The following is a 14,304-nucleotide window of genomic DNA, read 5'->3' as shown; positions in this document are numbered from 1 at the left end:
AACAGCAGATGAGTTTAGCAAACTGTCATCCAACGTTTTCCTTTTCCTCTCTCCTGGATAAGCCACCCGAGGAAAGTTCTTGTGCGGTTTCGCATGTTTTCTGTAATAAATCTAATCCGTTTCATCTTCACTCATGGTCAGTATATGTCACTTTAATATGAGACAGATTCTTTTGCTACGGTCTTTTATTCATTCCAAGATATCAAATTACAATTCCCACGTAAAGTAGGTTCTGAGGTGCCAGTAATACTAGCGTTCAACAGAGTTCATGTGGCCTGCTCCATCACAAGATGATCCTTGCACCTCCAGCAGCTGAGGTGACCCAGTAGGGGTCTTAGTGCCAGTGATCATCGCGTGCAAGAATGAAAATCATACTAGTTGCCAAGTCAATTGTTCAAATCAGGATAGTGGTTACATGTAGGGAAAACTGAGACATCCTGACATAAGTGAAATAAATGCCCGTGATGTGAAATAAATCAGACACACGAGCTTAGCTGTCACATGACTTCTCTTCTCTGAGAGAGGCAAAGAACAAGGGGCTAAAGGGCAAAGTGAAAGACACAGAGAGATAGATCTTCTGTAAAGGAAGGGGACCAAGAGCTGGAGGGTGGCGCCGGGGGAGAAAGGTAGAGGAGGAAACAAGAACTGAGATGTGTTATGTCCACGCCCTACGTCCCCACAACGTGTGTAATCGTTATGTGCTGCAGAGATGTACAAATAAAATTTAAAATTTTTTTTAAAAACATAGCTAGACAAAAAACAAAAAACAACAACAAAAAAAAACACTTCCCAGGACAAACTGAGACGTAAGCAAGTAGCTGGGCATGCGTCTTCTTCACCCCACCTCCAGGAAGCAGCATTTCTGCTCAGACGGAGGGGACAGAGTCAGAGCAGGGCCCCGCAGGGCTGTGAGTCTTCTGGGGCTTCTGGACTTGGCTTCCGGCAGCAAAAACTCAAAGCACAGAACCTGGCCTGGGTGAGGTCAACTTCCTTGGCTCTTCTGTCTCTTTGAACGAGGTAAAAACAGCCCAAGCAGTTCCAGCCCCCAAGGGGGGTGTGTCCAGGGCAGACCCAGGGTCTGGATCCTCGGGAAGACGATTTAGGCGACTGTTTTACATTCAGTATTGCTGAGAATTAGGGTGCTTTTTCCCCTCTTCCTTCATCTAGCTGCTGAAGGAAGCATCTATTTAGACCAGCAGCTTCCTCAGAAATGGGGTTCACAATGGACACGTCAGGCCAGGCCTCCTTCTGAGCCTGTGACGGAAGAGGCGTGGAGGCTCCAAACCACCCAGGCTGAGCCGCCTGGGCAGCGGATGTGAACTTGGGTAGGAAGACTGTTCGTCTGCAGCCTCTCAGCCCTGGCCCGTGGGAGGCAGAAGGTAATGAGACCAAGGCTGCGACAGGAGGGGCTGGGTGATGCCTCCTCACCCTTTAGTCCAACCAACAATACTCACAGACCCTTTCTTTTTATTGCTTTTCATATCTTAGGTCACGGGTAAAATAATGTAAAGTCAACTTAGACGTACTAGGAAAGAGGCTCAAATCATTTTCATTAACATTTCCTGTGCCCCAAAATATTAAAGTGCTTCAGCCACATGAACACTGAAAGGAGCAAGTGTTGTCTAAAAGATAAGACAAGTGACAGACACAGGCAGGAGCTAATGGTGTTAGGCCAAACCAGATGTTCTGCTATGGGCATTCATCCCTGAGCTGGTTCCTGTAGTTCCCTAACAATCATTCAATAAAGAAGGATATCTTTTTTTTTTTTTTTGAGACAGGGTCTCACTAACTCACTAAGTGGCCTAAACTGAGCTCAAAGTTGCAATCCTCCTGCCTCAGCCTCCACAGTGCTGAGATTGTAGGTGTGCACCACCATACTCAGCTGCATCTACGTTTGAGAAAACCCCCCACCTTTCAACATCCCAGCTGTGCCCTAAGCATGGTCTCATGAATCTTGAGACCTATTTCCTAAGGAGAGTTCAGACAAGGGTTCTGCTACTTGATGCATTAGCCACGATCTCCTTAGAAATCTGGAGCCTTTGTTCTCTTTAGTAACAATTCTCACTGCACAATGATTAGATTCACCAGAGGGAGTTGGTAGAGGTACATAACATGCCTCAATTCTTTTCTTAATCTCTTACGAAACTCTCAGGAAGCATTTGGTTTGTGTGTTTGTTTGTTTGTTTTTTGTTTTTAGGCCAAAGAAAGAGAATACAGAGGGGGAAAGGATTTGGAATTGAAAATGCAGAATTTAATTCACCAGTTCACTTGTGGGCACTGTAGAAAATGTACGCAGAAGTCATTCTCCCCACTCTTACGTTGATTAAAATGCACTCTTTGGCTTAGTAAAATTGTGCACAATGATCCCCTCTGCCCAGAAATCACGGCATCTTACTGAATGGCCCAGAAACCTCCTTTGAAGTACAGACAGGCTAGAAGTCTCTAGGCATAAAGAAATCATCGTAGACAAACGTGTTCTTACCTCACTGCTGACTGGTCCATAGGAATGACCTGAAGAATCTGGTTCTTCTAAATACAGAGTGTAAAAGTGTGGTCTAAATCAAACAGTATCAAAATGTAATATTTTACGAACACATTGAAAAACAGAGTGGAAAGAATAATTCAACAATCGATATTGCTTAAAAATTCGACAACACGGGGGGGGGACATTTTCAAACTTGCTGGGAAATAATTTATAGGTCTGGGTTTCTTCAAAAATCTGGCTTCGGTAGCTCAGTAAAGAGTTCATTCGGATATAACAGGACGAAGTTTTATTGTAGTCTGTTTTTAAGACGTGCATCAGTTCTACAAAACCAAGAAAAATTTACAACAGAAATCAATCATCGACATACCTTTCCCCTTGTGGAAGCTGCAGCCAGTCAAGAATAGCTAAGATCCTTTTCTCAAATGGTACGGAACTAAAATGGAGGGTGAACAAAATGAAACACATCTGCGATCACTGTTTGGATTTCAAATATAAATATTTTTCTCATTGAAAATAGCATGGAGGGGAGGGAAGGAGGGGGTGAAGGGAGGGCAGGGACAAGGGGAAAAAATGAGAACCAAGACTTGTCGTGTAAAGGTACAAGATCCCAATGATGAATGTAATTGTACTGCATACCTAAAATGTACCAATAAACTCAATGAGGAAAAAAAAAAAGAAGAAAAAGAAAATAGCACGGAGTAATACTGAGGCAACCCAGGCATCCATTGTGTTTGAAGTCACATAAGAGTTTTATTTGAAAACTAAATTTGTTTTTCCAATAAAAGAGCAAAATTCAACTTTTTCTACAAATAAACGTTGTGGTTGGGCTTAGAAATTGGCTTCCTGCCTTTGACCAGAGGACAGTCTCCACGGCCCAGAGAGCAGAAGGACTCACTCTCTCACCGCCGAGGACGAGCGGGAAACTGGCACCGGGTGACAACCGAACACCGTTTCTCCAGGCAACGGTTTTTTGGCAAAATTAATTATGCCTTCCTCTGGGAGTGGGGTTGTTTACACAGCTCAGCTCAGCCACGATCCCCCAGGACAGTCAGCTGCGCTCTGCTGGGCCGCACACAGCCCGGCCCCGCGTGTCACCAATCTTCTAACCCTCCAAGTAGTTCGGCGCCTGGCAGGTCCAGGCTCCCTGACCATCTCCGCTCCCTCTGATAAAGTATGGGACAGGCGTCCCACTGGGCTCACGGGAACCACAAAGGGTGCACAACAACCTGAGGTTACCCACGAAACTGCTATGCATTTCTTGGCTGGGATGCACGATGTGTCTTTGTTTGCGCAACTCCTCATCCCAAATATACCGCATTGATCTCGCAACAGAAATTTTAAAAATATAAAACAGAATCAGCTTGGCAGTCTTGCCATCAAATGAGCCAATGGAAGTCTTCTCTTTTAAAAAAATTCCTTTTGTCTTTTCTCATAAGCCATAATTTTTAAAATCACAAGGAGATCCTCACCATCAGTTCCTTCTTTTTTTTTTTTTTGTACCGGGGATTGAACTCGGGTCCTTGCGCTTGCAAGGCAGGCCACCGAACCGCTGAGCTAAATCCCCGGTCCCTACACCATCAGTTTCTTATACTGAAAGCATAGTTACATGAAAAGGAAATTCAGAAGACCCATTAGTATCTTCTTTAAATGACGTCTTAGATGCCAGGGAGCTGTTCCCACCATGTGCTCCGTAACTCTTCACCTTTCCCTTCTAGCTCCTTTCTTCCTGAGTTAAAATGTGCAGGGCTCCCACCCCCAGAAATCCTCCTTCACCACACTCCATTTGTTAGTGACCCTCAGAGACTTGAATACAAAATATCATCGGTGCTTCTAGAACCTAGCTTTACGGTGTCCTCTCTAGCTGCAATCTTTGCCATGCTTATCCCGTGAGTCTTCGCTTCTCAGCTAACGTTTCACTCAGTGCTAGAGCTTAGGACCCAGAAAAAAGGAGACGACGACAGAGAAATAAGCTGATCCACACCCAGGTCCTAGACAGCATGTGTCTGCGCCTACCTGTTATACACTCGGTAGATGTCTGGAAAATTTCCATTAATTTCCACATCTGATCCTGGCCAAAAGAAGGTGCCAGTCCTCAGGCCTTGGTACTTGGCTGTGAGCCAGATCTGGGGAAGGTGAGGAAGGAAAATGAGGACACCGGCACTCAGGAAGCACACGCTCAGGCGACACCAACTCAGTCCACCAAGGCTGAGTAGCAAGCACTAGCCATCAGGCCTCGGTAACCAGGCGATGCGACTCAAGGAGACAATAATACGGGGTCAAATTAAACTTAAAAAGATGGACATAAGTCGGTGGTCAATTTTGTCACTTTTAGAGCGAGATCTCTAGACAATAGATTTCTTGAATAAAGAATGACTTAGGAACACACACGCCTTTGATTTACTGACATGCCTGCTTATGCAGCGTACTTATCATTTACTAAGCACGTCCTATTGCCAGCCACAGTGTGAACAGTTTTCCAGTAAGTGTCCCACACTGCCAACTCACAAAATTCTCACAGTCACCCTCCGAGGCAGGTAACAGAATCATCTGCAGTGCACGGTGAGAAATCAGAGTTTCAGAAAGCATGAACTGCTCGGTCACATGCTTTAAAGGTCAGAGTTGAAATCTGAGGGGATTTTGTTTGTTTTTTGGTACCCGAGATCAAACTCGGGTCCTTGCACTTGCGAGGCAGGCAGCGGAACCACTGAGCTAAATCCCCCGCCCTAGAGCTGAAATCTGAACTCATAGCCAAGTGTAGTGGGGCACGCCTGGAATCCCAGGACTTGGGAGACTGAGGTAGGAGGGTTGCTGTGAGTTTGTGGCCAGCCTGGACTACATAGTAAGGCCCTGCCCCCCGCCAAAAAAAACCAAAATAACCTAAATTCATAGCCTAGAAATTAAACAAAATTGTCTTTTTCCTCCTAAGAGAGACACCAAGATTGTGCAATCAGGCCCTATGCAATTATTGTAGAAATTTAAAAATAAGTTAAAAAGGAGAACACATCCAAATTCCAACCAGACCTTCTAAGCAAACGCACGCACAGGAAGTTGAGGGTTACTGCGCTGCAAAACCAAGTAGTTTTGTGTGGGAAAAACTACTCCCTTGTGTACATATGTACAGTATGAAACACAGCATTAATATATATATGTATGTACGTATGTATGTATATGTATATATATAGTAATGACCAAATCAGAATAATTATCGTTTCCATCTCCTTAGAATTGTTTTGTTAATAGAAAAAAATTTAATATTTAAGGAGATAAGAATGTTAACTACTTTGATTTATATATATATATATCAAATTATCATACTGTACCCTATAGATATCTACAATTAAAATAATAGTTAATTTTTAATATAAAATTAAAACAATAGTTAATTTCTTAAAACTCTTACTCCAGACTGCTGCTACACACTACTGCAAGAAAGACGAATTGGCTTCTCTCTTGTAGTCGTATTTCAGTGGCATAGTGCCTGGCTCACATGCACAAGGCCCTAGGTTCAATCCCCAGCACACCACACCCCAAAAAAAGAGGGACAGAGAGAATGAAGCTGAGAAGAAAATGGTTCAGCACAACAACTCTGAAATGAACTACTTTCCACGTACGCAGTCGGACAAGTTGCATTTGGGAGTATCGGCATTCACACCTCCTCTTGGAAAGGTCACAGACACAGTATGCGAAATAACATAAAAAACTTCAGGAAACCGCTTTATTTCACATGATGAAAACAACAAAACAAAATACTTTAGAACTAAGACCAAAAACTCACTGGCTCTCCTTTGTACCACTGGGGGTTGAATTTCTCTTTAGTTTTAAACGAAAAAGAAACATTCATTTGAGGATCAAACATCTTATTGTCGATTATGCCATGAGACTCTGGATAAAGGCCCTAAAACATAAAATACGGATGTCGTCACATATTGTAAAATGAAGCATTTTTCCCGATCTGAAATTGAATTATTTCCTCAAAAAATATTTCAACTGCCTCTCACTTCCCTAAGTATATGAAAGTTGAAATGCAAGACTTACTGTGACGATAGTGTAGTGATTGGGAAAGGTTTTTGTTGGGTACACGGGTCTCATGTTTTTAGTGTATGTCCCACAGTTCTCTAAAGGGGAAAGAAAAAACAGAATTACTAAACATCATTGGCAAACTGCTGACCTCAGTTAGCCTGCTACTGCCACAGTCTAAATCATATAAAATAACTGTCCCAGGAGGAGGTGGAACCCACAAGATGAACTATAAAGCAATTCTAAGGACACAAAGTCAATCACCCAGATAAGAGTTTTTTCTCTTAGTCAGAAAAACAGTAAACAGCATAAGTAAGCCCATTAACTACTTAATCCATACTCACCAGTAACATTAAGTTCAAGAGGGACATGTAATACAATGGACCCTCGAGTTACGACCAGCCCGACATATGAACAACTTGGGTTAAGACCAGAATTTTAGTTTTAAAGTATGAGCAAAGTCTTGAGTTAGATCCAAATGCCAGTCTCAGATACAGATTTTTCCCTTAAAGAGTTCTGGAAGGAACATGACAGCATCCTTTCCTGTGTGGGGCTAACTGAGAAATCCTGGGCCAGGCTCTCTCTGAGGACACTGAGATCGGTCTGTGTACAGGAGAGAGACTCTGAAGGCTGTGTAGAGGAGCCTGAGCCTTCAACTGACCAACTTGAGTTCCAACCAGCCCTCGAGAATGAACTTCATTCGTAAGTCAAGAATCCACTGTAACTCAATGCTTGCAAGACCTTGGATATTAATTAGTGGCCAAATACCTAAACAAAGTCATAGACAGAGCACCTGCGCAGGCAGCTAAGTCTACAGATTAAACAAGGAGGAATCAACTAACAGTGCTACAGTTTAAATAATTGTTTTCTTCTTTCCATGATGCTACAACTGACAACAATATTGTTGGCTATTAACGTGATTTAAAACTTTGGCATCGAGATTAAGAAAAGGTGATCGTGCCACTTTATCAATAACTTGAAGAATAATCATTCTCAATGAAGGCTCTGCAGAAATTGAAAAGATTCGACTGAAACCAAAGTATAACACAGCATAACCAACAACCTTTCCAAACTGTCCTTGTAGTACCATTTCAGCTTTCATTTTGAAATTCTATTTTTAAAAGGAATATTCATATGATAAATAAGGAATTTTTCCACAAAAAGAACGCAAAACTCCAAGAAAGAATAAATATGTGTAAAAATAATTGAGGGTTAAAATCCTAAAATGGCTGTATTATCTTAGAAGTTTGTCAAGGGCAACTTCAGGAAAATTACACTATTAAAGGCCAGCACCTTATCATTAAGTACAACCAACGTGTAATGGCGAAGTTTGGTAGAATATTGAGGCTCTGCCAGTACTTTTCCAAAACACGCTGGTTCCTTCGTCTATCTTACCACAATCATGACACTCCGGGAGCCAGCGCTCAAGTTACTCACTCAGTTTGCTAATAACAGGAAGAAGTCCACCCCAGGTGTGTAAATATTCTGCCCTGAATCCATCCAAAGAAAATAAGAGCGTAGGAGGTCTGTCAAACCTTTCAGAGAGAAAGAGAAACGTGTTCAAAGAAGCAAACAGAAGACGCACATAATGAAGATGTGTCCAGGGTAGATGTTTCATGGAATGTAATCTTAAATAAACTAACAAGTTAGCAAGGACACCCATAAAGGATTTTACACACATTTATACTCACAGTTACATTATCGGGCATAATACACATGCAACTATCGCCAAACGATATTTGTTAAAAATTCATACCACTTGAAAAACTAAAAGTCTAAATAAGGATTGAAATGTATAACTGATAATGTGAAAAAGGAAGAAAAGGTCTAAAGCAGTAAGGGAAGTGGGAGGGGCAGGGGAAAGGAAAGAAGGGAAAAGAAAATAATATAAGAAAAGGAAAAATGGAAATAAAATCATTGTAAATAAAGAGTGGAGGGGGTGAAGGGAGGGCAGGCGTATGGGGAAAAAATGAGAACCAAGACCTGTCATGTAAAGGTACAGGATCCCAATGATGAATGTAACTGTATCGTATACCTAAAAAGTTCCAATAAATTTAATGGGAAACATTCATACTATTTTCAGGCACTACACAGAGTACATCATTCATGATTCCTGTCATTCCAAAAGCTACCCCGAATGCTACTGAATTACAGTAGGACTTCTATAATTTTCAGCAATAAGCAACACTGCCTAAATTATGTTTTTGTTTCTATTCATTTGGTTTTCCTAAGCAACCACTTTCTGATAGATACTGTCTTTATTTGAATCTAATACACAGTACTTCACACAGCATAAATTATATGCTGTATGTGGTTTCTGTGTTTAATATGCTGAAAAGATATAAATATCTATTTATTGAATTCATATATTTAAACAAAAAGTGATTCAAAGGTAGGAATGATCAAAGATGAAGGTGATGTGCAAACACTCACAAACCCCAACAGTTAGAGGGAGGCAGAAAGCACCTCTGATTATGTGCTCAGCAGAAGAGAGCAGGGATGAGTAACTGTATCATGAGAGCCCCCAAAGAGCCACGGTTCAGAGTTGGGGCTGCTCCCAGGGACACGGGAGAGGCAAGGGAATTACAGCCAGATAACTCTGAAGACTTCCACAGAAAGTTTTCTCAGTAATTGAAAAGTTGAGAGCAAGCACTTGACCGTCTTTTTCAACCCTACTTCCTCTTCCTGCCCCACCCTCAGACTAAACACTGTCCCCAGAAAGAGAGAATGCTCACATACAAGGTCCCCTGTCTGTCACACGTGCCCTTGGGACACTGCAGAATCAGCTGCCTGTCTTCCCATGGGTCCACAAGTGTGCAAAACCAGATCTATGCACTCAGCAGAAAACAACACAGTGGGACCAGGTGTGGCAGCACACACCTCTAATTCCAGCACTTGGGAGGCTGAGGCAGGAGGATCGCTGGGAATTTAAGGCCAGCCTGGGCTACACAGTGAGTTCAAGGCCAGATCCTGAACTATACAGCAAGACTATGTCTACAAAAAAAAAAAAAAAAAAAAAAAAAAAAAAAGCCAATCATCAAAACAAAAAGAACTCCAAATGAAAGTAAAGATCTCCCCTTCCTAAAGATAGCCTCCTTGAGAAATGATGTTGAGAAACTAAGGCAGAAGATTGAATTTAGACCCATGTCTCTCATATCATGTACTCAACTAAAAGCAAAATGGATCTAGCCAGGGATTTAGCTCAGTGGCACCGTGCCTGCCTTGCAACTGCAAGGTACTGAGTTCGATCCCCTATACCAAAAAACAATCCAACCAACCAAACAAACAAAAAAATGGATCAAAGACCTAAATATTAAAACAGAAAGACTTAATCTGCTAGAGGATAAAATAGGTAAAATCTTGAAGACATTGGCATAAGCAAGGACTTCCTGAACCGAACCCCAGTTGTATAAGAAATAACATTAAGAAACAATAGAAAGCTGGGCATGGTGGTGCACGCCTGTAATCCCAGCATTCAGGAGGCTGAGGCAGGAGAGGATCGCTGTGAGTTTGAGACCAGCCTGGGCTACATAGTGAGTTCCAGGTCAGTCTCAATTACATAGTGAGACCCTGTCTCAAAAAACCAAAAAAAAAAAAAAAAGAATCAACAGAAAGATGGTATCAACTTAAAAAGCTTCTGCACAGTGAAGGAAAGAACAGAATAACAGAATAGGAGAAAAAAATTTCCAGCTACTTTTCTTTTCTTTTTTTTTTGGCACTGGGGATTGAACTCGGGTCCTTGCACTTGCAAGGCAGGCCCCTGAACCGCTGAGCTAAATCCCCGGCCCTCCAGCAACTTTTCAAGCAGAAGATTAATATCTAGAATACATAAAGAACTAAAAAAAAAGCCTGAATCAAAAAATGGATAAAAGAAATGCAGACACTTTTCAGAAGAGGAAGTATAAATGACCAATAAATACATGAAAAAAGGTTCAGTATCCCTAGCTATTAGACAAATGCAAATTAAAACAACGCTGAGGTTCCATCTTACACTAGAAAGAATGGTCATCACCAAGAAAAAAATAATAATAAATGCTGTGAAGTGACAAGGACAAAGGAACTCTTCTTCTACATTGTTAGCGAGAATGTAAACTAGTACAATCACTATGGAGATAAATATGGAAATTCCTCAAAAAACTAACGCCACAAATTCCATTTGACCCAGCTATTCCTCTTCTAAGCATTGTGCCCAAAGGGTTAGAAATCACCTTAGAGCGATAATGCACACCCAGCTCTCTAGCAGCACAATTCGTAACAGCTATATCTTGGAAGTGACCTATATGCCCATCAACAGATGAGTGGATAAAGACAACGTGGTATTTCTACATGGTGGAGCACTACTCCGCCACAAAGAAGGACAAACTTAAGCCATTTGTAGGAAAATAGATGCTCCTCGAAACCATACTGTACGTGAAGTAAATCAGACGCACAAGCTTAAATGCCACATGACTTCTCTAATAAGAGACTGAAAATATAAAGAAAGAGCAAAATGACAGACAGATAAGAATAAAAAAGGAGATACGTCTTTTGCAAAAGGGCAGGATGAGCACAAGGGATGAAAAGAAAAGGGAACGATAAAGAATTGAGACGCATCACACGTACCCACTCCTCACAACGAATGTACTCATTATGTACTAATAATTTTTTTAAAGCACCATGCTGTTATGAAAAAAGATCTGTTCTTCCCAAAGATGGAAGACACACGATTCCACCCAGCAATCATGAACAGTAAAACTAAACATTCGTGTTGCTTCTTTTTCCTCTATCAAGAAATCACACCCCGATCAACTCTGTACCACCAACACCAAACACAAGACCTGCCTAAAAATCAGGTCTAATGAGCCAGTGGTGGGTTATCATTTATCTACCTACTATACTTTGAAAAGAGAAAAGAGAAAGGTCCTAGAAGAGAAAAACAATACATCTCAAGAATACAATCTTACCCTTCTGGACACTGGGGTGTGTTAATGCTCTCACACGTTTCTTCTAACCAGCTTTGCTCATCTAAAATATTTTCAAGAAATAAAACAAGGTGAACACACAACTAATAACTGTGATACGTGTAAGACACAGTAAGAGAGATTCCAAAAGCACAGTATGTTAAGAGACACATGGGCCACCTGGGGCACAGCACTAGAGAAATGCAGTGCCTAAAATGAGTTACTTGTATCTCTGCAAAATCATGATATCAGGAAGAAAAACAATGAATGTATATGTGCGAGACTAAAACAGTACAGTCAGCTCTCCATATCAGTGTATTCTGTGAATTCAAACAGCAGCAGGTCAAACTCTTTTTTAAAGCATCTGTACAGAATACATGCATTGTTTTCTTCATTTCCTAAACAAAACACTGTAACAACTATTTGCACGGTATTTTACTGCATGGGTATTATAAGCAATCAGGGATCATTTGACGTATACAGGAGGGGTGGGTGCAGGTTATATTAAAAATTGCAATTTGTTGTTGTTCCAGACAGTATCTCACTATGTAGCCCAGGCTGGCCTTGAACTCAGGGTAATCCTCCTGCCTCAGCCTCCCGAGTGGGAGGATTACAAGTGCGCACTACCAGGCATGGCCCTACAAAGATTTATATATGAGACTTGTGTATCCTTGGACTTTGGTGTCAGATACAGAGTGCTAACAGTATTGTGTGTGATGATTTGAATATCTTTCTCATTTTCAAAAATCTGAATATTTTCAACCAGAATTTTTAACTGTCCTTCTACCCCTCCTACATAATCTTTGGTGTTGAGAAGTCTCAGTTCTCTCGCACACATTCTGGTTCTGTCAAACTGTTTGGAGGCGCCCTGCACTCCTGATGGTGACCTTGAAATAATACCAGCTTATAAAATCGTCCTTCAAAGTCACTTCATGTGGACACTGTCAAGCACGGCCAACGCCACCCTCACTTACCAGAAGTTAAATCTGGAACATAAACGTCAGCCAGGACTGGAAAAGTGGTCTTCTCACAAAATGGCTGGGATTGCCAGGCGCAGGAGCATCTGGCTACAGGTAAACAAGCTCGGCCGGGTGTGAACAGGTAATAATACTTATTACTAGGCTTGGCGATGGACACCGGTTCACTGGCCACTCTCTCTACTCAAGCACACGCTTGCATTTTGTTTGTTTGTTTGCTTTTAGATCTTTGGAGACAGTGTCTCACTATGTAGTTCCAGCTGGCCTTGCACTCACCATGCAGCCCAGGCTGGCCTCAAACTCACAGTGATTCTCCTGCTTCAGCCTCCCAAGTACTGGGATTATAGGCGTGCGCCGCCGGCCTGGCTCTGAAATAGTCTTTAATAGTATTTAGGTAACATAGGCGGCCAGGAGCCATCACTGCCGGGCAGAGCCCGGGGCCCCTGGGTTCCGGCACGGGGCAGGGAGGAAGCCCACCTTGGCACACAGAGCTGTAGTTGACGCAGCAGTCCTCGTGGTCCTTGCAGTCGTCTGAGCAGGAGCAGAGGCTTCCGGACACCCTCTTCTCCCCACACCGGAATTTGTTGCAAGTCCAGATGTGCGCTGGAAGCAAACCCAACAAAACACACCCTGGGGCTCCGGCTCTGGGCCTCGGAAGTGAACGCGGACGCTGCTGGCCGAGGAGCAGGGGAGCGGTGAGCTGGCCCCGGAGTCTCGGTCACTCAGCTGTCGGCCAGCACCAGGCTCGCCCGGGCCCACGTGGGAACCACACAGGAGCCGGCGACTATCGGGAGAGCCGGAAAGGCCGTTTCACTCTCCGACACGGGCGCCTCGGGTCTGAGGGCCGCCGGCGGCACTCCTTTCAGCGATCCCAGGATCAAAATCTGATCGCAGGGTCCTTCTCCGTCCTGTTTAAATCCACCTCTGCAAATTTTAGCTGTCCGCTGGTTTCACTTTAAAATGCACGTGAACGTCTAAAACCCTGTTGCCTCAGTAAGCCCATCATGAAAATATTTCCAGCAGCCTTTAGGACTTAGTTTAAATGTAAATGAGACTGCAACAACTTTCAGCATGCATTAAAAATAGGCACGGTTTTACCACCATGAGATGTAAAATGTTTTTGTCTATGGAACTACTGAAGTATAAAAGAGAATGTCAAAATACATGCACATCCTACAGATGTGGTTTTTATATATAATGGAGGACTACTCTGCCATAAAGAAGGGTAAATGGAGGCACTCTGAGGTTCTACTTTAAAGTGAAATGAATCAGATATGTGTGTAAATATCCCACTGTTTCTCTTGTGGGAGAAACCGAATGAGTAAATAAGGAACAAAATGGATATTGGGAAATAGGAAGAAAATATTTAAATGGGAAGGAAAACAAGGGAAGGGGGGAAGAGCAAGGGAAGGAAGAGAGAAGGAAAAAGAGAGGAGAAGAAAAAAGTGCAAACACAGCTTCTGTAAATACGGAGGGGGGATGGGAAAACGAATCAAGATCTGCTACGCGGAGGTACGGATTCCCTGTGATGGATGGGATCACTGTGTGCATCTAAAAATGTACCCAAAAGGGCTGGGACGTAGCTCGGCCGCACAGCGTGTGCCTGACAAGCAGGAGGCCCTGAGTTCAATTCCTGGTACAAAAAAAGAAAAGAAAGGAGGAGGGAGGAGGGGGAAGGGGTGGGAAAACGAATCAAGATCTGCTACGCGGAGGTACGGATTCCCTGTGATGGATGGGATCACTGTGTGCATCTAAAAATGTACCCAAAAGGGCTGGGACGTAGCTCGGCCGCACAGCGTGTGCCTGACAAGCAGGAGGCCCTGAGTTCAATTCCTGGTACAAAAAAAGAAAAGAAAGGAGGAGGGAGGAGGGGGAAGGGGGGGAG

The 14,304-nt window shown here is 42.8% G+C and overlaps 1 protein-coding gene across 1 annotated transcript in view; it reads right to left on the bottom strand.

Moving 5' to 3' along the window:
* Enpp1 (ectonucleotide pyrophosphatase/phosphodiesterase 1) overlaps positions 1–14,304 on the bottom strand; it is a 40,704-nt gene that overhangs the window by 21,526 nt on the left and 4,874 nt on the right. Inside the window, exons 4-11 of the mRNA XM_019209771.2 lie at positions 12,897–13,022; positions 11,446–11,506; positions 7,940–8,037; positions 6,521–6,600; positions 6,261–6,380; positions 4,499–4,608; positions 2,853–2,918; positions 2,483–2,555 (exon numbers count right to left, since the gene is read on the bottom strand). Coding sequence (XP_019065316.1) covers positions 2,483–2,555; positions 2,853–2,918; positions 4,499–4,608; positions 6,261–6,380; positions 6,521–6,600; positions 7,940–8,037; positions 11,446–11,506; positions 12,897–13,022 — 734 coding nt within the window. The remainder of the gene's footprint in view (positions 1–2,482; positions 2,556–2,852; positions 2,919–4,498; positions 4,609–6,260; positions 6,381–6,520; positions 6,601–7,939; positions 8,038–11,445; positions 11,507–12,896; positions 13,023–14,304) is intronic.

The sequence above is a fragment of the Fukomys damarensis genome, unplaced genomic scaffold (assembly GCF_012274545.1).
Source record: "Fukomys damarensis isolate Sample0158 unplaced genomic scaffold, DMR_v1.0_HiC HiC_scaffold_14, whole genome shotgun sequence".
In the NCBI taxonomy this organism is placed as follows: Eukaryota; Metazoa; Chordata; class Mammalia; order Rodentia; family Bathyergidae; genus Fukomys; species Fukomys damarensis.
The sequence above is the reverse complement of the archived record's forward strand: the minus strand, read 5'-3'. Positions and strand labels throughout refer to the sequence as shown.